The sequence below is a fragment of the Oncorhynchus nerka genome, linkage group LG13, assembly GCF_034236695.1.
Source record: "Oncorhynchus nerka isolate Pitt River linkage group LG13, Oner_Uvic_2.0, whole genome shotgun sequence".
Taxonomy (NCBI): Eukaryota; Metazoa; Chordata; class Actinopteri; order Salmoniformes; family Salmonidae; genus Oncorhynchus; species Oncorhynchus nerka.
The window spans coordinates 73069981-73094433 of record NC_088408.1 but is presented as its reverse complement, the minus strand read 5'-3'; the positions used below and the strand labels follow the sequence as shown (position 1 = coordinate 73094433).

At 41.5% G+C, this 24453-nt stretch overlaps 2 protein-coding genes across 3 annotated transcripts in view; both read right to left on the bottom strand.

Annotated features, from left to right (window-relative positions):
- Positions 1 to 31: 31 nt before the first annotated feature.
- On the bottom strand, positions 32 to 7340 carry LOC115140068 (N-acetyllactosaminide beta-1,3-N-acetylglucosaminyltransferase 4). Of its 2 annotated transcripts, none has more exons than XM_065026651.1 (2): positions 7263 to 7340; positions 32 to 4946 (listed from the first exon to the last, which is right to left on the bottom strand). In XM_065026651.1, exons 1-2 carry the CDS (start codon positions 7286 to 7288, stop codon positions 3806 to 3808), a joined length of 1167 nt encoding a protein of 388 aa, XP_064882723.1. In that variant the 5' UTR covers positions 7289 to 7340; the 3' UTR covers positions 32 to 3805. The 2 variants fall into 2 exon arrangements, with proteins under 2 accessions (XP_064882723.1, XP_064882724.1); XM_065026652.1 differs by lacking the exon at positions 7263 to 7340 and adding an exon at positions 6970 to 7055.
- A 252-nt stretch (positions 7341 to 7592) lies between these two features.
- LOC115140678 (leucine-rich repeat-containing protein 43) overlaps positions 7593 to 24453 on the bottom strand; it is a 59594-nt gene continuing 42733 nt past the window's right edge. The window contains exons 4-12 of the mRNA XM_065026999.1: positions 22921 to 23060; positions 21973 to 22211; positions 18566 to 18729; positions 18297 to 18516; positions 16003 to 16142; positions 15761 to 15835; positions 12211 to 12441; positions 7964 to 8075; positions 7593 to 7750 (exon numbers count right to left, since the gene is read on the bottom strand). Coding sequence (XP_064883071.1) covers positions 7593 to 7750; positions 7964 to 8075; positions 12211 to 12441; positions 15761 to 15835; positions 16003 to 16142; positions 18297 to 18516; positions 18566 to 18729; positions 21973 to 22211; positions 22921 to 23060 — 1479 coding nt within the window. The remainder of the gene's footprint in view (positions 7751 to 7963; positions 8076 to 12210; positions 12442 to 15760; positions 15836 to 16002; positions 16143 to 18296; positions 18517 to 18565; positions 18730 to 21972; positions 22212 to 22920; positions 23061 to 24453) is intronic.

Genomic DNA, 24453 nt, shown 5'->3' with positions numbered 1-24453 from the left:
AAGGGTTTTTCTTTATTTTTACAATTTTCTACATTGTAGAATAATAATGAAGGCATCAAAACTATGAAATAATACATGGAATCTTGTAGTAACCAAAAAAGTGTTAAATCAAAATATATGTTATATTTGAGATTCTTCAAAGTAACCACCCTTGCCTTGATGACAGCTTTGCACACACTTGGCATTCTCTCAACCGCCTTCACCTGGAATGCTTTTCCAACAGTCTTGAAGGAGTTCCCACATATGCTGGGCACTTGTTGGCTGCTTTTCCTTCACTCTGAGGTCCAACTCATCCCAAACCATCTCAATTGGGTTGAGGTCGGGTGATTGTGGAGGCTAGGTCATCTGATGCAGCACTCCATCACTCTCCTTGGTCAAATACCCCTTACACAGCCTGGAGGTATGTTGGGTCATTGTCCTGTTGAAAAACAAACGATAGTCCCAATAAGCACAAGTATCACTGCAGAATGCTGTGGTAGCCATGCTGGTTACGTGTGCCTTGAATTCTAAATAAATCACAGACATTGTCACCAGCAAAGCACCCCCACACCACCTCCTCCATGCATCACGGTGGGATCCACACATGCGGAGATCATCCGTTCACCTACACTGCATCCCACAAAGACACAGTGGTTGGAACCAAAAATTTCGAATCATCGGACCAAAGGACAGATTTCCACCAGTCTAATGTACATTGCTCATAAAAAATAAAGAAAACCCCTTGAATGAGTAGGTGTGTCCAAACCTTTGACTGGTACTGTAAGTATTTACATCCCTAACATGATGCAGCTACTGTACCACTATGCTTGAAAATATGGAGAGTGGTACTCAGTAATGTGTTGGATTGGATTAGCCCCAAACACAACACTTTGTATTCAGGACAGAAAGTTAATTCCTTTGCCACATTATTTGCAGTGTTACTTCCTTGTGCATTGTTGCTGTACAGGCTTCCTTCTTTTCACTCTTTCATTTATGTTAGTATTGTGGAGTAACTACAATGTTGTTGATCCATCCTCAGTTTTCTCCTATCACTCTGTAACTGTTTCAAAGTCACCAATGACCGCATGGTGAAATCCCTGAGCGGTTTACTTCCTCTCGAGCAACTGATATAGGAAGGACGCTGTCACGAGAATTTTCAATCCCAATGATAATAACTGACAATTAATAGCTCTGACCAATCCCCGAGATCTGTAAGACCATGGGTTTAATAATAATTAGTCAGTTTATGCAAAAAGATAGTACAGTTTATTCACGAGAATTATAAATTTTATAGCTGGGCACATACTTCCACACAAACAGTAGATATCCTACGCACATACATACACACAAACAGTAGGTATCCTTCGCACATGCATACAAGTTAAAATCTTAAGCTATGCCTTCCTCAGACATTCTGTGTTTTTCCACTACACAGATACATTGTTTCTTTAATCTGCAACTCATTTCATAATTTTCTGTGAGCCCAACAGTTTCTCCCCTCCACGGGTGGAGACAGAATGTCCTGTAAGGAACACAGTAGTCCAGCTTGTCTGTTGATAGGTCCTCTTATCATTTGTTTCGCACTTGCACCCTGCTTACGTACTAAAAAGGAACAAAATGTCCTTGTTCTAATTCTGACTAAAACTACACATCATCAGATTATAGCATGTGGTAAATAACATTTGATTTGAGTCAATGTCACTCTTTTACTGTGAAATTGCTCGTATATGAAATAGGCCTACAATAGGCTTCAAGCGGCAAACTTATTTTGTCTTATACCAAAAGTAAGCAGGTCACACATAATTGTGCCGCTGGGGTAGCCTAGTGCCAGATATGTTTGTGCTATCATGTCAGCTGTTTGGCATGACAAGGGGTGGCATGATGGCACAAACAGACTGGTGCCCAGTCTACCTCTGGGGCTTTCTCCACCACAGAATAATACACCATGTTTGTGGAGAATGTAATTCTGCATTCATAACCAATTAGAATGGTGGTAATTACCAGTTGTGACATTGGAAATACTTGTTTTCCACTTGTGTAACAAGCCTGAATTTAAAATTGATAACATTTCGATTTTGTGTCACTGATCTACACACAATACCTCATGTCAAAGTGGAATTATGTTTTCAGAAATGTTTACAAATTAATAAAAAATGAAAATCTGAAATGTCTTTAGTCAATAAGGATTCAAACCTTTTCTTATGGCAAGCCTAAATAAGTTAAAGAATAAAAATTCCACCTCCAACATTGTTTTAGAGAATTTGGCAGTATGTCTAACCGGCCTCACAACCGCAGACCACATGTATGGCGTTGTGTGGGCGAGCATGATAATGCACGGCCACATGTTGCAAAGATCTGTACACAATTCCTGGTAGCTGAAAAATGTCCCAGTTCTTCCATGGCCTGCATACTCACCAGACATGTCACCCATTGAGCATGTTTGGGATGCTCTGTCTCGATGTGTACAACAGAGTGTTCCAGTTCCCGCTAATATCCACCAACTTTACACAGCCATTGAAGAGGAGTGGAACAATATTCCACAGGCCACAATCTAAAGCCTGATAAACTCTATGCAAAGGAGATATGAAAGGCTGCATGAGGCAAATGGTCACACCAGATACTGACTGGTTTTCTGATCCACACCCCTACCTTTTTTTTAAAGGTATATGTGACCAACAGATTCATATCTGTATTCCCAGTCATGTGAAATCCATAGATTAGGGCCTAATGAATTTACTTAAATTGACTTATTTCCTTATATGAACTGTAACTCAGTAAAATCAATTAAATTGTTACATGTTGTGTTTAGATTTTTGTTCAGTATACAAACAGACAACAGCCACCTTTTCAACCACATACAGTACATTCTATCATATTTTGCATGACTGCTGAAAAACAGGTGCCACCCACAAGGAAGTGGTGAGGTGCAGAAATTTACATGTCTCTTCAGAGTGCAAAGTTGAGAGGCTATAGTTCTTTTTTACGATTGGACACCATTTTAAAAAGGTTGCCTTGTCAATTTGTCGGTGTGATAGTTGTGTGGTGGAAAGGTATGCAGCTGGCTCCTGCTGACTGGAAGTGTTGGAAGAGTGAAACCCAACACTGGTTGACTTTCAGTAAAAAAAAACACCTGACCTCGGGCTCATAGGACAGTGGGATCGTGGTCAAGGTTGAAACTGCTAAACAAACCTAAAGAACTACACACACTCTATTTATCTCCTATCTTAAAATCCTTGGTTCTTTTTTTAAATGGCCTTTACAAGAACATTGCGTAATTCAATTATAATGCAATGCAATATGCAACAAAGTTCATCTGAATAGAAACTGACAAAACCCTGGAAATGACCACATGTTTCAGAAAGCATTATGACATCACATTTAAATATACATTTACAATCCACAGATTTCAGCTATAGTAGACAAGTTCATCACTGCTCCCTCAACCAATTGATTGTTTATAATAATTGTACACCACAGCTCCCCTCCCCCCACAGCACACTAGACCTGTTAAGTTTGTTACCCATCAGTACCTCTGTAACCCACTAGACCTGTTTTTAAAGTTTCTGTTCGACCTTCCTAGAACCCAAGAAACATTCTACAAACTTCCTTGTAAAAAGTATAAAATCTCCGTAGGGCTCGTACACCATCTTTGCTGAACTGAATACACAGTAAAGCCAATATGTCAGAATACTTCAAATAGAAATATCGATGAAGGAAAGGAAGCTATTTTTGACCATTTATAAGGATAATTTCTCTATGAAAGGAATGCTTCTTTTACAGTAGTGAGACAGACAAGTACAGCAAGATACACACAACACCTGATGCCTCATATCCTTAATCTAAAGCACTTCAGCTTTGTGTCCTGCAGTAGAGACCACATGGTCCACATCTCGGTGGGATTCAGTTTGTGCACCAGCATGATCTCCCTGTAAATGCAGGGGTTGAAATGTGACACCACCTGATGGAACCCAAAGGTTCTGAAGCCAGAGTGGTGTGTCAGTGTCACATTAATCTTCTGCAGGCACATGCCCACAAAGACATCATCAATGGGGAAGAGGTCAGTGCTGGACACTGTCACTCCCAGGCTCAGCACAGTCTGACGTGACATCAGGTAGCCCCCACCGCCAGCGTATGGAGGATATGGCTTGTTGGGGTACATCTCCTCTGGTATGAAGTACTTCCATTGGTTGTGCCGGATTGGATAGGCTCTTGAAATTATGTCACCAGCGAAGAGTTGCTCAGAGGGCTTGTGGCCTTTAACATATTCAACCAGATTGCTTGTGTGAACAAAAACGTCATCGTCCCCTTTGAACACAAAGTGGGCCCACTGGCACTCCAAGGTGAACCAGTTCAGGAAGTGGACCTCCTTCAGGGTCAGGTTGAAAAAACTGTCCTCAAAATCCCATTGCAGGATGTCCCCAAACTGCCTGCTCTCCCACTCCAGTAGCTGCTGCAGCAGGAATCCCTGTATTCTGTCTAACGACTTACCTACTAAGAACAACAGTTTCACCCTTTTACCCTGAACATATCCCCTCTTCCCCCAAGTGCTCCGGAGCGCAATCCTGCGATCCACCTGGATGGCTGTGGACTTAATGGCCAGCAGGAGAAAAAGGTCATTCTCACAGGGTGTTGGAGACAGCAGGCGGGGGAATGTCCTGCAGTGTTTATACATGAGGAAGTTACGGTGGGGAGGTGGGACAGAGGACGGAATATTCTGCATGCTGTCATTGAGGGAGCACTTGAAAACATCCACAGTAGGCTGTGACAGCGGTGGTGTGGTGGAGGCAGAGGTGTTCCAATGCCAACCTGTGTGGTTCTTACGCCACACTCTGAGCTCTCCCCTATATGTTAGTGAGACATTGACGTCCATCGTCATAAAGATGACACCAATCAATGACACCAACGCAGTCCCAATGACAATGGACCATCTACTGAGGCGTGGGTTTCTGAAGAGGATCCTCATGGTTCTGAAAAGAATTGCAAGCACAATACGTTTTAGCAACAAGGAGACAGAATTAGCACTGGTAGCCTATGGGCAATTCCACTGTAACAGAGTGACACTAAGACTAAAACATTTCACTTTAAAATGTAAGTCAAACAAATGATTGCAAAGTTAAGCAAACCATACAACTCTATGCACAGGGACTACTTATAACAATTTCCACTGAGAACTTTACAAAAACACCTTTTCTTGAAGAACAGTGCAGATGCAAAGTTTGGTATTACTGCGGAATTACTGCGGTCATTCAGTATGTACTGTATCTACTGGTATATGTAGTAGGCCTACAATAGACTACAAGCGGCAAACTTATATTGTCTCATACCAAAAGTATGCAGGTCACACATAATTGTGTCTCTGCGGTAGCCTGGTCCCAGATACAGTATGTTTGTGCTATCATGTCAGCTGTTTGCCATGACAAGGAGTGGCATGTTGATACAAACAGACTGGTGCCCAGTCTACTTATGGGGCTTTCTCCACCACAGAATAATAAACCATGTTTGTGGAATATGTAATGCTACATCCATAATCAAGTGGAAAGGTGGTAATTACCAGTTGTGATGTTGGAAATACCAGTTGGATGCTAATTGTCCACAAGCTGTGTCAACCATAAACTACAATTACAGCTATTATGCTTGTAAACAAATCATAGTGTTCAAAAGCCATATTCTTAAATATTTTTTTATAAATAATGTTTTGTTTTTTAATTTAACTGCCAAAAATGCTGTTATCAAGGTAATTTCCTTAGTGGGTGATGTCAGAGGTCAAAGTGTGAGAGAGGTTAGATGATAGAAGAAATTCCCACTTGGTTATGAACGCAACATTAGACCTAGGCTATGCTTAACAAGTGGCTGTCTAGACATGTAAATTAGAGGCTCTATTCAATCCGCATCACAGAAGTTCAGCTTTACATCGTAATTTAAATTTAAAGGCAATGTTCCCGCTTTAGCTGAGACTGCATTTGTTAAGAGCTGCATATGTCAGCCCTATTCTATCCTGTTGCAACACAATCTCACACTCAATTCATGCAAATATCTACAAAAAAAAATTCAGCAGATTTTGTGCGGCTTAGCACCATTATACAAGTATTAAGCAAAAACAAGCATAGAAAACAGCATTGGCATTAATAAAACCTGGTTGATGAACAATATTGGGTTGTTAACACGTTTTATGTGGGACACATACAAAGGCTGCGTAAAAGAACATTTACCAAAATGCATTGCTCTAATAACTATAAAAATATTGCTTGAAAGTTTGCTCCCCAAAAAGCTATTTTCCTACGAATTAAGTCGCACAAAAAATGTGTGTATTTTCACACAAAAATGCACGAAATCTGCTGAATTACCTTTTGTACATATTTGCACGAATTGAATGTGAGATTGTGTTGCTTATTTCGTAAGGCAATAACAGGGTGCTTGAATGAAGCCAAACATGCAATTCCCACCAGTGGAGGCTGCAGAGGGGAGGACTGCTCATAATAATATCTGGAATGGAGTAAATGGAATGGTATTTGAAACCATTCCAGCTATTCTATTCCAGCCATTAGCACAAGCCCGTCCTCCCAATTAAGGTGCCACCAACCTCCTGTGATTCCCACAGGCCTATAAAAAAGAAACAGGGTCCAAAACTCACTTGATTTAGTTACAATTTAAGTTTAGTTTAATTCTGATTTTCTTTTAAGAGCAAGATGGTTTGTGTGTTTTATAAACAGAAACTGAAAAACCTCAATAATGTTCCAGCACTCAGGTGTAAAAAAGTATTTGTCAATTATATACTAGTTACACTAGTTACTTTATACTAGACTGTATTTACTTATTATAAAACAAAGAAATACAATATAATGCGTGATTGATTAACTAATTAATTGATAATTTATCCTATCAAGCCCAAGATATTTGGTTTGTTTTCATTTTTTATGCGCTTATTCAAACATTTTTGTTCTTATTATTCCATTAAAAAAAAGAGTTTCAATACAACACTAATTCACTTACTTGATATTAAAAACAAAGACGAAGATACCATCAAAATAGTTGTAGCCTACTTAGGAAGTGAGTTTCAGGGAGAACTGAAGTGCTGTTCGACATTTACCACCATACAATCCTTAGCGGGAAGGATGCACAATCAATGTTTGAGCACCTGTTGCTGAAATACTCCGTTTATAATTTGCTTGATCCAGTTATAATTCTTTACAAATACTACCATATCCGCGTTTTTAAGAAGTTATGCTATTCGTCTAGAGAATCGTTGCGAATTGACTCGACTATTGTTACTAAATTCAAGTTACCTCGCTGTCCTGAAGAGAAGTTGCATTACATGTATTGTCACCGATTGATCCTATAACCTTGAAGGGCGTGCCTTGCGCTTTGTCATTTGGATATTCTTCATTCCTTGTGACTTTTGTAGACTATGTCCAGTTGCTGCTATTAGATCCATGAACTTTTGAAAATTGAATTTCCCAATATTTTGATATAGCTACTAGGAACATGAGGGACAAAAAGGGTGCATTGTATTATCATAAACTTGACCAATTTGAGTTCGTAATTGGTTTTAATCCCCAAATTTGTCATGACAACTTTTTGTTTTTCTTCATACAAATAGCTAGGCTGATGGCTCATCATGGGTGAGCCAGGTGATGAGCTTCTGAGGCTGAATGCCATTTATCCAGATGCACAGTGAACTCCACAGTCATTGACTCGAACTGGTTTGGACTGGGAGCAGAGTTGTCGTCCATGCGGAAATCTGCCTGGCTTTCCTTCCATCCTTTTCCCTTACCTATAAGTATGAATGAAAATATTTAATCTTATGAACAACTTATTTGCTACCATTTTACATGGAATTGTACATTTTTTCCCGTACACTGTGTCCCTTGCACAAATATTTTCTTCTCTAGAAACTAGCAAGGCTAAGGGATCCTATTTTTCATCCAGGTAAAACTGGCCTAAGAACAGATCAACGCCTACACAGTTGCTATGTATTTTTGCTCACTTTTAGAGGGTGGTGCAACATTCTTCTGCCCCCCTGCACTGTCAGCACTTGACTTTTGCACTGTTTTCTTGTCCTCCTTCTTCTTGTCATGTTTGGCTTTCTTACTTGGGTCCTGCAGAAAATTACAAAGCATGTCAGACATGCACAGTGCATTCGGAAAGTATTCAGACCTTGACTTTTCCACATTTTGTTACGCTACATCCTTATTCTAAAATGGATTTAAGAGGATTTTTTCTTCATCAATCTACACAAAATACCCCGTAATGACAAAGTAAAAACAGGTGTTTAGAAATGTTTGCAAATGTATAACATTTTTACTGAAATATGACATTTACATAAGTATTCAGAACCTTTACTCAGTACTTTGTTGAAGCACCTTTGGCAGCGATTACAACTTTGAGTCTTCTTGGGTATGAAGCTACAAGCTTGGCACCTATATTTGGGGAGTTTTTCCCATTCTTCTTTGCAGATCCTCTCAAGTTCTGTCAGGTTGGATGGGGAGCATTGCTGCACAGCTATTTTCAGGTCTCTCCAGAGATGTTCAATCGGGTTCAAGACCGGGCTCCCGCTGGGCCACTCAAGGACATTGAGATTTGTCCCAAAGCCACTCCTGCGTTGTCTTGGCAGTGTGCTTAGGGTACAACACTGTTGGAAGGTGAACCTGTGCTCTGGAGCAGGTTTTCATCAAGGATCTCTCTGTACATTGCTCCATTCATCTTTCCCTCAATCCTGACTAGTCTCCCGGTACCTGCCGCTGAAAAACATCCCCACAGCATGATGCTACCACCACGCTTCACCGTAGGGATGGTTTTAGCTAGGTGATGAGCGGTGCCTGGTTTCCTCCAGACGTGACGCTTGGCATTCAGGCTAAAGAGTTCAATCTTGGCTTCATCAGACCAGAGAATCGGGTTTATCATGGTCTAAGAGTCCTTTGGCTGCCTTTTGGCAAAGTCCAAGCTGGCTATCGTGTGCCTTTTACTGAGGAGTGGCTTCGGTCTGGCCATTCTACCATAAAGGCCTGATTGGTGGAGTGCTGCAGAGATGGTTGTCCTTCTGGAAGGTTCTCCCATCTCCACAGAGGAACTCGGGAGTTCTGTCAGAGTGAGCATCAGTTCTTGGTCACCTCCTTGACCAAGGCCCCTCTCCCCCGATTGCTCAGTTTGGCCGGGCGGCCAGCTCTAGGGAGAGTCTTGTTGGTTCCAAACCTCTTCCATTTAAGAATGATGTAGGCCACTGTGATCTTGGTGACCTTCAATGCTGCAGACATTTTTTGGTACCCTTCCCCAGATCTGTGCCTCGACACAATCCTGTCTCAGAACTCTACGGACAATTCCTTCGACCTCATGGTTTGGTTTTTGCTCTGACATGCACTGTCAACTGTGAGTTGACTGTGCATGTCAACCCTCAGTTGCGACCAAACTGTGCTCAGTTTGGTCGGAAGGCCAGCTCTAGGCAGAGTCTGCGTAGTTCCATATTTTTTCAATTTCCTAATGATAGAGACCACTGTGTTCTTGGAAACTTTCAACACTCTAGAAATTGTGTTATACCCTTCTCCAGATATAAGACCACAAGCCTATCTCGACGCTCTTTGGACAGTTCCTTTGACCTCATGGCTTGGTTTTTGCTCTAACATGCACTGCCAACTGTGGGACCTTATATAAACAGGTGTGTGCCTTTCCAAATCATGTCCAATCAATTGAATTTACCACAGGTGGACTCCAAGTTGAAGAAACATCTCAAGGATGATCAATGGAAACAGGATGCACCTGAGCTCAAGTTCGTGTCTCATAGCAAAGGGTCTAAATACTTATGTAAATAAGGTATTTCTGTTCTTTATACATTTGCACAACTTTCTAAAAACCTGTTTTTGCTTTGTCATTCTGGGGTATTGAGTGTAGGGGGAAAAAAACATTTAATCCATTTTAGAATATTGCTGTAACGTAACAAAATGTGGAAACGGCGAAGGGGTCTGAATACTTTCCGAATGCACTGTATAGGCCTATCTCTATTGACTAGAAGAGATTCATGACTCTTTATTTGCCTTGACCACAATTGTTTATTTCTGTCAAGATCTGTTATAGATAATTTACAAATGACAATGGGCAATTTCATGGTTCATTCCATGGTTATGTTTCTTTTTAACACAGACTCAGATTTTTCACTTTAAAATGTATACCAAATCAAAACCATTGATTTCAACATTTAACAAACCATAGAATTCTGTGTACAAGGTTTACTTTTAATAATTTCCACAGAAAATGTAACAAAAATACATTTACAGGAAGAACTCTGCAGATACAATGTTTGGTAACAGAATAAAACTGAAGGAGATTGTACCGTAATTCTGTTACCATACTTTGCATCTGCACAGTTTTTCCAGTACACCTACATGTTTAATTTATTTACTGTGTAAATTGTTCAAAGTAGTCTTTGTTCTGTTTTTTTGTTTACAGTGAAAAATAAGTCTCAGCATAATTCCAGTACTGTGGAATTTCCCCAATACTTTAATCTACAGTGCCTTGCCAAAGTATTCGACCCCTTGAACTTTGCGACCTTTTGCCACATTTCAGGCTTCAAACATAAAGATATAAAACTGTATTTTTTTGTGAAGAATCAACAACAAGTGGGACACAATCATGAAGTGGAACAACATTTATTGGATATTTCAAACTTTTTTAACAAATCGAAAACTGAAAAATTGGGCGTGCAAAATTATTCAGCCCCTTTACTTTCAGTGCAGCAAACTCTCTCCAGAAGTTCAGTGAGGATCTCTGAATGATCCAATGTTGACCTAAATGACTAATGATGATAAATACAATCCACCTGTGTGTAATCAAGTCTCCGTGCACCTGCACTGTGATAGTCTCAGAGGTCCGTTAAAAGCGCAGAGAGCATCATGAAGAACAAGGAACACACCAGGCAGGTCCGAGATACTGTTGTGAAGAAGTTTAAAGCCGGATTTGGATACAAAAAGATTTCCCAAGCTTTAAACATCCCAAGGAGCACTGTGCAAGCGATAATATTGAAATGGAAGGAGTATCAGACCACTGCAAATCTACCAAGACCTGGCCGTCCCTCTAAACTTTCAGCTCATACAAGGAGAAGACTGATCAGAGATGCAGCCAAGAGGCCCATGATCACTCTGGATGAACTGCAGAGATCTACAGCTGAGGTGGGAGACTCTGTCCATAGGACAACAATCAGTCGTATATTGCACAAATCTGACCTTTATGGAAGAGTGGCAAGAAGAAAGCCATTTCTTAAAGATAGATATCCATAAAAAGTGTCGTTTAAAGTTTGCCACAAGCCACCTGGGAGACACACCAAACATGTGGAAGAAGGTGCTCTGGTCAGATGAAACCAAAATTCAACTTTTTGGCAACAATGCAAAACGTTATGTTTGGCGTAAAATCAACACAGCCATCACCCTCAACACACCATCCCCACTGTCAAACATGGTGGTGGCAGCATCATTGTTTGGGCCTGCTTTTCTTCAGCAGGGACAGGGAAGATGGTTCAAATTGATGGGAAGATGGATGGAGCCAAATACAGGACCATTCTGGAAGAAAACCTGATGGATTCTGCAAAAGACCTGAGACTGGGACGGAGATTTGTCTTCCAACAAGACAATGATCCAAAACATAAAGCAAAATCTACAATGGAATGGTTCAAAAATAAACATATCCAGGTGTTAGAATGGCCAAGTCAAAGTCCAGACCTGAATCCAATCGAGAATCTGTGGAAAGAACTGAAAACTGCTGTTCACAAATGCTCTCCATCCAACCTCACTGAGCTCGAGCTATTTGCAAGGAGGAATGGGAAAAAATTCAAGTCTCTCGATGTGCAAAACTGATAGAGACATACCCCAAGCGACTTACAGCTGTAATCGCAGCAAAAGGTGGCGCTACAAAGTATTAACTTAAGGGGGCTGAATAATTTTGCACGCCCAATTTTTCAGTTTTTGATTTGTTAAAAAAGTTTGAAATATCCAATAAATGTCGTTCCACGTCATGATTGTGTCCCACTTGTTGTTGATTCTTCACAAAAAAATACAGTTTTATATCTTTATGTTTGAAGCCTGAAATGTGGCAAAAGGTCGCAAAGTTCAAGGGGGCCGAATACTTTGGCAAGGCACTGTAGATAATGTAGAGCAAAGGGCCTCTGTGGTCAACTTTAGGCACATATTTTCACTTTGATAGTTGTACTTTGCTTGCAGAGAAAGAGGATAGTCACAAGCTACAGAGTACCTTGTCTCGGGGTGGCATGGCCCTGGTGCTTTGCTCTGTGAGCAGCACCCCAAGGTTGCACAGGGCATCAACTCTCTGATCACCAGACACCAGGTCCTGTAGTGGCACATGGATCGAGCCCAGGGTTCTTCTGATGGGAGTGTCCTGGACCAGGTCCATTATTGAGTCTTTCTTCTTCTTCTTGTCTTTTGATTTTTGGTTGGAACAAGTGTTGCTTGGTGATCGCGCACACTGTCCAACAGACAAAATAATACTTATTTTGTGCTAGTCGTATCTGTTACCATAAATGCGTTCATAAAAGGTTTCCATGTGTTGGCTTACTACATACTGTAAAAAGGCAGAGATAAATCGTCTGATGACTGAAATGGTAGATTACGTTGTCACAAATATAGATATTTGTAACAACGGATATAGCCCATTACAGATATAGCCCGTGGTTCACTCTAGACCTGACTGCCCTTGACCAGCACAAAAACATCCTGTGGTATACGGCATTAGCATCAAATAGCCCCCGCGATATTCAACTTTTCAGGGAAGTTAGGAACCAATATACACAGGCAGTTAGGAAAGCAAAGGCTAGCTTTTGCAAACAGAAATTTGCAACCTGCAGCACAAACTCCAAAAAGTTCTGGGACACTGTAAAGTCCATGTAGAATAAGATCACCTCCTCCCAGCTGCACACTGCATTGAGGCTAGGAAACACTGTCACCACCGATAAATCCACAATAATTGAGAATTTCAATAAGCATTTTTCTATGGCTGGCCATGTTTTCCACCTGGCTACACCTACCCTGGTCAACAGCCCTACACTCCCACAGCAACTTGCCCAAGCCTCCCCATTTCTTCTTAACCCAAATCCAGATAGCTGATGTTCTGAAAGAGCTGCAAAATCTGGACCCTACAAATCAGCTGGGCTAGACAATCTGGACCCTCTCTTCCTAAAATTATCAGCCGAAATTGTTGCAACCCTTATTACTAGTATGTTCAACCTCTCTTTCGTATCGTCTGAGATCCCCAAAGATTGTAAAGCTGCCGCAGTCATCCCCCTCTTCAAAGGGGGAGACACTCTAGACCCAAACTGGTACAGACCTATATCTATCCTATCCTGCCTTTCTAAGGTCTTTGAAAGTCAAGTTAACAAACAGATCACCGACCATTTCGAATCCCACCATACCTTCTCCGCTATGCAATCTGGTTTCCGAGCTGGTCATGGGTGCACCTCACCCACCCTCAAGGTCCTAAACGATATCATAACCGCCATAGACTCTGTCAATCACCACATTCTTATCGGCAGACTCAAAAGCCTTGGTTTCTCAAATGACTGCCTCGCCTGGTTCACCAACTACTTCTCAGACAGAGTTCAGTGTGTCAAATCGGAGGGCCTGTTGTCCGGACCACTGGCAGTCTCTATGGGGGTGCCACAGGGTTCAATTCTCGGGCCAACTATTTTTTCTGTATACATCAATGATGTTGCTCTTGCTGTTGGTGATTCTCTGATCCACCTCTATGCAGACAACACCATTCTGTATACAGTCGTATGAAAAAGTTTGGGTACCCCTCTGAGGCTGCATAATAATTTACTCTGTCATCACAGAAAATGATCACAGTGGCATGCCATTCATTTTCTAAAAGCTGAGTACTGAGTCTAGAGGCTGTTATTTTAGTAAAAGGAGGCTCTACTAAATATTGATGTGATTCTTCTATTGGGGTGCCCAAATTTATGCACCTGTCTAATTTTGATTTGATGCATATTGCACATTTTCTATGAATCCAATGAACCTCATTTCACTACTGAAATATTACTGTGTCCATCAGTAATTTGATAGATCAAAATGAAATTGCTGATCCAAACACCCAATTATTTATAAATGGAAATCTTCAGGGGTGCCCAAACCTTTTTATACGACTGTACTTCTGGCCCTTCTTTGGATACTGTGTTAACTAATCTCCAGACGAGCTTCAATGCCATACAACTCTTAAATGCAAGTAAAACTAAATGCATGCTCTTCAAACGATTGCTGCCCGCACCTGCCCGCCCGTCCAGCATCACTACTCTGGACAGTTCTGACTTAGAATATGTGGACAACTACGAATACCTAGGTGTCTGGTTAGACTGTAAACTCTCCTTCCAGACTCACATTAAGCATCTCCAATCCAAAACTAAATCTAGAACCGGCTTCCTATTTCACAACAAACCATCCTTCACTCATGCTGCCAAACATACCCTGGTAAAACTGACTATCCCGCCAATCCTTGACTTCGGCGATGTCATTTACAAAATAGCCTCCAACACTCTAGTCAGCAAACTGGATGTAGTCTATCACAGTGCCATCCGTTTTGTCACCAAAGCCCCATATACTACCCACCACTGCGACCTGTACGCTCTCGTTGGCTGGCCCTCGTTTCATATTCATCGCCAAACCCACTGGCTCCAGGTCATCTATAAGACTTTGCTAGGTAAAGCCCTGCCTTATCTCAGCTCACTGGTCACCATAGCAACACCCACCCGTAGCACGCGCTCCAGCAGGTATATTTCACTGGTCACCCCCAAAGCCTTTCCTTCCAGTTCTCTGCTGCCAATGACTGAAACAAATTGCAAAAATCACTGAATCTGGAGACCCATATCTCCCTCACTAACTTTAAGCACCAACTGTCAGAGCATCTCACAGATCACTGCACCTGTACAGATCCCATCTGTAAACAGCCTATCCAACTACCTCATCCCCATACTGTTATTTATTTCTTTGCTCCTTTGCACCCCAGTATCTCTACTTGCACATTCATCTTCTGCACATCTATCACTCAGTGTTTAATTGCTAAATTGTAATTATTTCACCACTATGGCCTATTTATTGCCTTACCTCCCTTATCTTACCTCATTTGCACACACTGTTTATAGACATTTTTTCCTCTATTGTGTTATTGACTGTATGTTTGTTTATTCCATGTGTAACTCTGTGTTGTTGTTTGTGTTTCACTGCTTTGCTTTATCTTGGCCAGGTCGCAGTTGTAAATTAGAACTTATTCTTAACTAGCCTACCTGGTTAAATAAAGGTGAAATAAATATAAATAAAAACAATTTTAAAAAATGGACTTACTGGACGTGATCTCGTCAGATTAATGGTTATGCTTTTTTAATAGTGTATCTGAAAGATGTTTTCACACTACCGTGGCTTGTAAGTGATTGTAACCATTTCAAAAATGTGATGTACTGTAACTCGACCAGTTTGAGTGTCATGGAATTGAATTTCCCTCTCCCATTGTGTTAACCACAAACACGCAACAGCTACATAAAGTATGTGAGGAAGCAATAGCCTTCTACATGACTATGCTGAAAAACAGGTTATGGCCTGTGATACGGTGTCCTAACAAGGAAACGTTTATCAGCTGTTAAGTGATATTATAAACCTCTCTGAAAAAATGACATGGTTGAGAACTGTTCCATCACCAGACTATAAGGACTGTTAAATTGTGTAATCGTTTACCCAGAAGTCAAATTCTGGCGAAAGTTTGTGACTTCCATGAGAGATTACAAATTGTGTAACATCACCTCTTTCCCTCCTTTCTTTTCTGTTGTAGATTTGGTTATTGGCTGTTCTCCTGAAGGGGCAGGCCATGAGAGGACCTAAAAAAAGCCAAATAATAGTCAGATAACAATAACTCAATCCACACAAGACATCCATGCATCAACCTGAACATAAATCTATGCATCTAGAGGACTCAGTATGTGGGTGTGGGAGTATGTGAGCTTTCTTTGTTTGCATGGGGTGGAGTGTCTATTTTGTTCTGTACCTTCTCCTCCTCCACAGTCAACCAGAGCCCACGAAGGACAAATGACTTGAAGGACCCCAGGTCACCAACACTATGCACACTTGTGTGGTCATAGTCCATGGACTCTGCCCATGCCAGCTTATGTGTGCTGTTCATTATCACTGCAAAATGGGGGCAGTGAGAGAGAGAGAGATAAATAGTTGTTACTAACTAAAGACAGAGAGTGATTTTATAGATGACAGAGGATGAGATCAGTAAAAGCTCAGGTCAGGCGATGGAGGTTTCAAGAATCACCTAGTGGAATCAAATGAAAAGGCATCCTATGCACGGCCCTGCGTCCCTGTAATATTAATCTAGGGATAGTGTGAGATTTTGGTAATAATTTTCTACTTACCCAGAGTCAGATGAACTCATGGATAGTAGATGTGTGTCTGTGCGTACAGTTTAAAGGTAGTTGAGCAAGCCATGCTAACTAGCATTATCGCAATGACTGGAAGTCTATCTTCACATCACAGGGCTTTCTGTAGAGCTTGTATTAAAATTGTAGGAAATACAACTCCTCTGAAGGTAAGAAAACAAGATTCAGTTCAAATTTCTGGACAATATCCCTTTAATTAATGTTCCTTCGCCCTTAACAACTCTGCATAGTGTTCTCTGATACTTGGCAAAAGTAATCATGATCACACAACCTTAATTTATTGAAGAGAACCTGCAATATAGGAAGCCTTCTGCTCAGGAAGCCTTCTGTGTGGTGGTTAAAGTACTCATACCCTTTGACACATTTTGTTGTGTTACAGTCTGAACATATATTTAATCCATTTGATTTTTCTTTCACCCATATACACACACTCAATACCCCATAATGACACAGTGAAAACATGTTTAGAATTTTTTGCATATTTATTGAAAATGAAATACAGAAATATCTCATATATACATACCCCTGAGTCAATACTTTGTAGAAGCACCTTTGGCGGCAATTACAGTTTTGAGTCATCTTGGGTATGTATCAGCTTTGCACATCTGGATTTTGAGATTTTTTTCAAGCTCTGTGACGTTAGATAGGGCGCAACAATCGTCAAGTCTTTTCACAGATTTACAATGGGATTCACGTCTGGGTTTTGGCTGGGCCACTCAAGGACTTTCACATTCTTATTCTGTAGCAATTACAGCATTGCTTTGGCTGTATGCTTGGGCTCATTGTCCTGTTGGAACATAAATCTTTGCCCCAGTCTAAATTTGTTTACACTATGAAGCAGGTTCTCATCAAGACTTTGCCTGTATTTGGCTCCATTCGTTGTTTCTTCTATCCTTACCAGTCCCTGCTGCTGAAAAGCATCCCCATAGCATGATACTGCCACCACCCTGCTTCACTGTAGGGATGGTGTTCGTCGGGTGATGAGCTGTGCCTGGTTCTCTCCAGACATAGCGCTTTGCATTCAGGCCAAAAGGTTCAATTTTTGTCTCATCAGACCACAGAATCGTTTGCCTTAAGATCTGAGAGTCTTTCACATGCCTTTTAGCAAATTCCAGGCGTGCGGTCATGTGCCTTTTTCTCAGGAGTGGCTTCCATCTAGCCACTCTCCCATAAAGCCCAGATTGGTGAAGTGCTGTAGAGACATTTCCTTCTGGCAGGTTCTCCTATCTCGGCCAAGGAACTCTGTAGTTCTGTTAGAATGGTCATTGGGTTCTTGGTCACCTCCCTTACCAAGGTCCTTCTTGCCAATTTGCTCAGTTTGTTCAGAAGGCAAGCTCTATGCAGAGTCTGGGTAGTTTCATATTTTTTCAATTTCCTAATGATGGAGATCACTGTGTTCTTGGAAACTTTCAACACTCTAGAAATTGTTTTATACCCTTCTCCAGATATGACTGACCACAAGTCTATCTCGGTGCTCTTTGGACAGTTCCTTGCACTTCATGGTATAGTTTCTGCTCTGACAGGCACTGTCAACTGTGGGACCTTATATAGACAGGTGTGTTTCTTTATAAATCATGTCCAAATAATTGAATTGGCTACAGGTGGACTCTAATCAAGTTGAAGTGACATCTAGAGGATGATCAAAGGCTATTGGATGCACCCGAGCTCAATTTGGAGTGTCATAGCAAAAGGGTTTGAATACTTATGTAAATTAATTATTTCTGTATTTAATTTTCAACAAATTTGCAAAGATTTCAAAAAATATTTTTCACTTTGTCATTATAGGTTGTTGTGTGTAAATGGGTGAGAAAAAAAATCTGTTTAATTCATTTTGAATTCAGGCTGTAAAATGTGGAATAAGTCAAGGAGTATGAATACTTCACTGAAAGTTATTTACCATCAATGGAACAATGGTTAGTTTCCAAACTCTCCATTGTCCTGGCTGTGGTGTCTGGCATTGGAGTGTTGGTTGTTTCCTCCTCAGAGTTCTCTTTTGGTGTCTGATAGATGCCAACGATGCCCCCATCCATCTTCTCCGCCATTGGAGTCATTGGATCAGATGTGGATGCAGTGTCACTGCCAGCCTGCTGTGACCAATCAATAACTAGATTGTAATATGACAATCAATTAAGTTGAATGACTAAACAGAAAAATGGGATATCATGCCTTGTTGCCAGGGGGTGGTTGGCTGAGGAACTCATAGTTGACAAAGTAGCTGTAGCTGACCACAGGGAACTCGGGGGCACTCTCATCCACAGTCAGCAGTGGGTCCGGGACACCCCTGATCCTTCGCACTGTCACTGTTGCCATGGCCTGGTCCACTATCCGGTCTGTGGATGGAACATAACCATCTTACTCTTCAAAAGCAGGCTGATACATTTCCCCAAGTGATTTTATTTGGCCCCCCAAGTTTCATTATTTTACTTGTTGGACATAAAAGACTGTAAAAACACCAGCAAATCAGCTCCACAGGATTTCATTTTGGTAAATCAGGAAGGAGACGTGTTTTGTCTCCTAGAGATGAACGTACTTTGGTGCGAAACGTTTTAATCAATCCCAGAACAACAGCAAAGGACCTTGTGAAGATGCTGAAGGAAACAGGTCCAAAAGTATCTATATCCACAATAAAACGAGTCCTATATCGACATAATCTGAAAGGCCGCTCAGCAAGGAAGAAGCTACTGCTCCAAAACCGCCATAAAAAAAGTCAGACTACGGTTTGCTACTGCACATGGGGACAAAGTTCGTACTTTTGGGGGAAATGTCCTCTGGTCTGATGAAACAAAAATAGAACTGTTTGGCCATAATGACCATTGTTATGTTTGGAGGAAAAAGGGGGAGGCTTGCAAGCCAAAGAACACCATCCCAAACGTGAAGCACGGGGGTGGAAGCATCATGTTGTGGCGGTGCTTTGCTGCAGGAGGGACTGGTGCACTTCACAAAATAGATGGCATCATGAGGAAACTATGTGGATATATTGAAGCAACATCTCAAGACATCAGTTAGGAAGTTAAAGCTTGGACGCAAGTGGGTCTTCCAAATTGACAATGATCCCAAGCATACTTCCAATGTTGTGGCAACATGGTTTAAGGACAACAAAGTCAAGGTATTGGAGTCGCCATCACAAATCCCTGACCTCAATCCCATAGAATATTTGTGGTCAGAACTGAAAAAGCGAGCAAGGAGGCCTACAAACCTGACTCAGTTAAACCAGCTCTGTCAGGAGGAATGGGCCAAAATTCACCCAACTTATTGTGGGAATCTTGTGGAAGGCTACCCGAAACGTTTGATCCAAGTTAAGCTATTTAAAGGCAATGCTACCAAATACTAATTGAGTGTATGTAAACTTCTGACCCACTGGGAATGTGATGAAAGAAATAAAAGCTGAAATAAATCATTCTCTCTACTATTATTCTGACATTTCACATTCTTAAAATTAAGTGATGATCCTAACTGACCTAAGACAGAGAATTTTTGCTAGGATTGAATGTCAGGAATTGGGAAAAACTGAATTTAAATGTATTTGGCTAAGGTGTATGTAAACTTCTGACTTCAACTGTATATAGTGCCTTCAGAAAGTATTCACACCCCTTGACTTTTTCCACATTTTGTTGTGTTAACAGCTTGAATTTAAATAGTGTCACTAGCTTACACACAATACCCCATAATGTCAATGTGGAATTATGTTTTTACACATTTTTACAAATGAATAAAAAATGTAAAGCTGAAATGTCTTGAATCAATAATTATTCAACCCCTTTGTTATGGCAAGTCTAAATAAGTTTAAGGGTAAACATGTGATTAACAAGTCACATAATAAGTTGCATGGACTCACTATGTGTGCAATAATAGTGTTAAACATGATTTTTGATTGACTACTCCATACATACAATTATCTGTAAGGTCCCTCAGTCAAGCAGTGAATATCAAACACAGATTCAACCACAAAAACAGGGAGGTATTCCTATGCCTCGCAAAGAAGGGCATCTATTGGTAGATGGCTAAAACTTCAAGTTATTCAATACACTGGGTGGTGTATCAATACACCCAGTCACGACAAAGATACTGGCGTCCTTCCTAACTCAGTTGCCGAAGAGGAAGGAAACCACTCAGATTTCACTATGAGGCCAATGGTGACTTTAAAACAGTTACAGACATTAATGTCTGTGATAGGAGAAAACTGAGGATGGATAAACAACCTTGTATTTACTCCACAATACTAACCTAAATGATAGAGTGAAAAGAAGGAAGCCTGTACAGAATTCAAATATCCCAAAACACATGTTTTGCTATAAGGCACAAAAGTAAAACTGCAAAATAAATGAACGTTATGTCCTAGGGCAATCCAACAGATCACTGAGTACCACTCTTCATATTTTCTAGCATAGTGGTGGCTGCATCATGTTATGGCTATGCTTGTCATCGGCAAGGACTAAGAAGTTTTTATTTTATTTTTTAAAAAGCGGAATAGAGCTAAGCACAGGCAAAATCCTAGAGGAAAACCTGGTTCAGTCTGCTTTCCAACAGACACTGGGAGACAAATTCACCTTCCAGCAAGACAATAAACTAAAACACAAGGCCAAATAAACACTGGAGTTGCTTACCAAGATGATATTGAATGTTCCTGAGTGGCCTAGTTGCAGTTTTGACTTAAATCAGCTTGAAACTCTACGGCAAGACTTGAAAATGGCTGTCAAGCAATGATCAACAACCAACTTGACAGAACTTGAATATTTTTCTTTAGAATAATGTGCGAATATTGTACAGTCCAGTTGTTCAAATCTCTTTGGGACCCAAGAAGACTAACATGTATTGACTAACATGTCTTGATTCGGGGGTGTGAATACTAATGTAAATGAGACATTTCTTTATTTCATTTTCAAACATTTCTAAAACCCTGTTTTCACTTTGTCATAATGTGTTATTGTGTGTAGATGGGTGAGAAAAAAATCTATTTAAACTCAGGCTGTAATCTCTTTTGAATTCAGGCTGTAACACAACAAAATGTCAAATAAGTAAAGCGGTATGCATACTTTCTGAAGGCACTGTATGTGATCGGATGAATCTAGTTTTCTAGATTTTCTGGCTAGGGTACTTGGCTCTCATTGATGATGAAATGCACAGGCCTAACAGAGTGATGAGAACACAAGCAACTGCTGGGAAATGCTAAGATAAAGAGGAAGATAATAACCGGTATAGTGAGTAGAATGCTCTTTCAAGAATCACTGTAAGGCAGGCTCCTTCAATATGAAAATACACTATGTGTCCACATCATTGAACAGGTAAGGGGTGCTGATTCATGCCTGGCGAATCCGATGTCCAATCAGATCAACTATCATTTACAACTGCCAGGTCGCAGTTGTAAAGGAGAACTTGTTCTCAACAGCCATACCTGGTTAAATAAAGGTGAAATAAAAAAAATAAAAAATAACAATCTTGTTTGATTAGCGCATTGTTAGGTCAGGTGGAGTCACTACTACACAACGCTCATCCCTCAACCGATCAGCGCAGACGTAGTAGTCACACTATATAATGTAAGACAATGGTGATAGTGTGGTGATTGATAGCTTAACCTTTCATCTTGGCCAGGCCTTCAAAGCGATGGTGATCATCCGGTGTAACCCGTGTGGCGTCCAGGTAGAACAGCCTCGGGAGACTGTCCAGGATGAAGCCTGGGTAGGAAGGGGTGAAGGTAAGGGGGTTGCCCTCCAGCACCAAGGTCCTCAGGCAAGGCAGGGTGACCAGGGCATCCACTAGGGCCCGCTGTCCTTTGAAGCCAGACCAGCTCAGGTCCAGAGATACCAGCTGTGGCCTGAAGAGGGAGACAGCATGCAAGGGCTGAGCTGACAGCTGGTGAGAGGAAGCTGTGGAACTGCCTCTGTATGTATGGGATCTCCCTTTTCATCACTTATAACAATGTTTGATTGACCAATCAAAACAACCTGAACAGCCATGGTAAAAAAAAAAAAGTATGTTTCTCATATTGGGACTAGATGGTATAGCAACTAAATAAATATACATGATAGCTAGTTCATATTTTTTATGAAAATATTATTTTAGTAACTATAATATGTTGTGGCCCTAATAGATGGGCGGCAGGTAGGTTTCGGGTACAGCGTTGGACCAGTAACCAAAACGTACAAATCTGTCGTTCTGAGCAAGGCTGTTAACACACTGTTCCCTGGGCGTCTCTCCGATTCAGAGGGGTTGGGTTAAATGTGGAAGACACATTTCAGTTGAATTCATTCAGTTGTACAACTGACTAAGATCCTCTGTTTCACCCGCAAAGGTTACTTTTGTTGGAACTTTTATTTTATTATTTTATGATGTGCATAACTTTCTTACTTGAATTGAAAAGCGCTATACAATGAAAGTTATTATTATACATATGACTGCTAAGGAATGTAATGTCACTACCTATTATTGGTAGAGTCTGTTGTCACCTGCTGGTGATTGTGAGCAAGTGCAGATGAGTATTGAACTTGTACTGCTTGTCACTTGCCCTGTGTGTGAGCACTTACCATAGAGTTCCAGTGAGGTACTGGATGTCTGCGGGGGAACCCAGCCTGTTGCAGCCCAGACCCAGATGCTGAAGGCAGGGTAGAGGCTGGCTGCTAAGACCTTTAAGGCTGGAAACCTGGTTGGCGTAGAGCTCCAAAACCTTTCAAACGAACGCATACAATGCATTTAATTGAAGGACTGTGCAGTGATATCAAAGACGATCACTATATGCATCAGTGTTCATAAAACATCCCAATGATATTAAAAGTTACCCTACCAATGCCATGAATAATAGAAAAAGTAATATGGCCTACTTGTTTGAATGTTTTTAGTGATACATCACACCAACATCTGTGAATTTTCTAATCAATTTGACCAAACCCTAGATTCATGTCCACACCGCAGTTGAACCCTAACCCTAGCCATAACCCTAATCCTGACCCTACTCCTTACCCTAAATTTATGTCCACACCCCGGCTCAACCCTAACCTTAACCCACCCAAGCTTCATGTCAGACAACCAGCAGAATTGTGTCCAGAGACTTGTCTTCCACCTACACATCACCAGAACACAACGCAGAAAGGTACAGTACTGTACTGTGATGTCCACATGCCGGCTCAACCCTAACCCTAACCCACCCTAGCTTCATGTCCACATCCCGGCTCAACCCTAACCCACCCTAGCTTCATGTCCACATGCCGGCTCAACCCTAACCCTAACCCACCCTAGCTTCAGGTCCACACCCCGGCTCAACCCTAAACTTAACCCTAAACTTAACCCTAACCCACCCTAGCTTCATCTCCACATCCCGGCTCAACCCTAACCCTAACCCACCCTAGCTTCATCTCTACACCCTGGCTCAACCCTAACCCTAACCCACCCTAGCTTCATCTCCACATCCCGGCTCAACCCTAACCCTAACCCACCCTAGCTTCATCTCCACACCCCCGGCTCAACCCTAACCCTAACCCACCCTAGCTTAATCTCCACGCCCCGGCTCAACCCTAACCCTAACCCACGCTAGCTTCATCTCCACATCCTGGCTCAACCCTAACCCTAACCCACCCTAGCTTCATGTCCACATCCTGGCTCAACCCTAACCCTAACCCACCCTAGCTTAATCTCCACGCCCCGGCTCAACCCTAACCCTAACCCACCCTAGCTTCATGTCCACATCCTGGCTCAACCCTAACCCTAACCCACCCTAGCTTCATCTCCACATCCCGGCTCAACCCTAACCCTAATCCATCCTAGCTTCATCTCCACATCCTGGCTCAACCCTAACCCTAACCCACCCTAGCTTCATCTCCAAATCCTGTCTCAACCCAACCCTAACCCACCCTAGCTTCATGTCCACATCCCGGCTCAACCCTAACCCTAACCCACCCTAGCTTCATCTCCACATCCCGGCTCAACCCTAACCCTAACCCACCCTAGCTTCATCTCCACATCCTGGCTCAACCCTAACCCTAACCCACCCTAGCTTCATCTCCACATCCTGGCTCAAGCCTAACCCTAACCCTAACCCACCCTAGCTTCATCTCCACATCCTG

Excerpts from the sequence above, each read along its gene's own strand:
- LOC115140068 (XM_065026651.1), bottom strand. The coding sequence starts at position 7,288 with ATGCAACTTCTCTTCAGGACAGCGAG. Across the intron at positions 4,947-7,262 it reads CTTCTCTTCAGGACAGCGAG|AACCATGAGGATCCTCTTCA; the intron begins GTAACTTGAATT and ends AATTCTTTTCAG.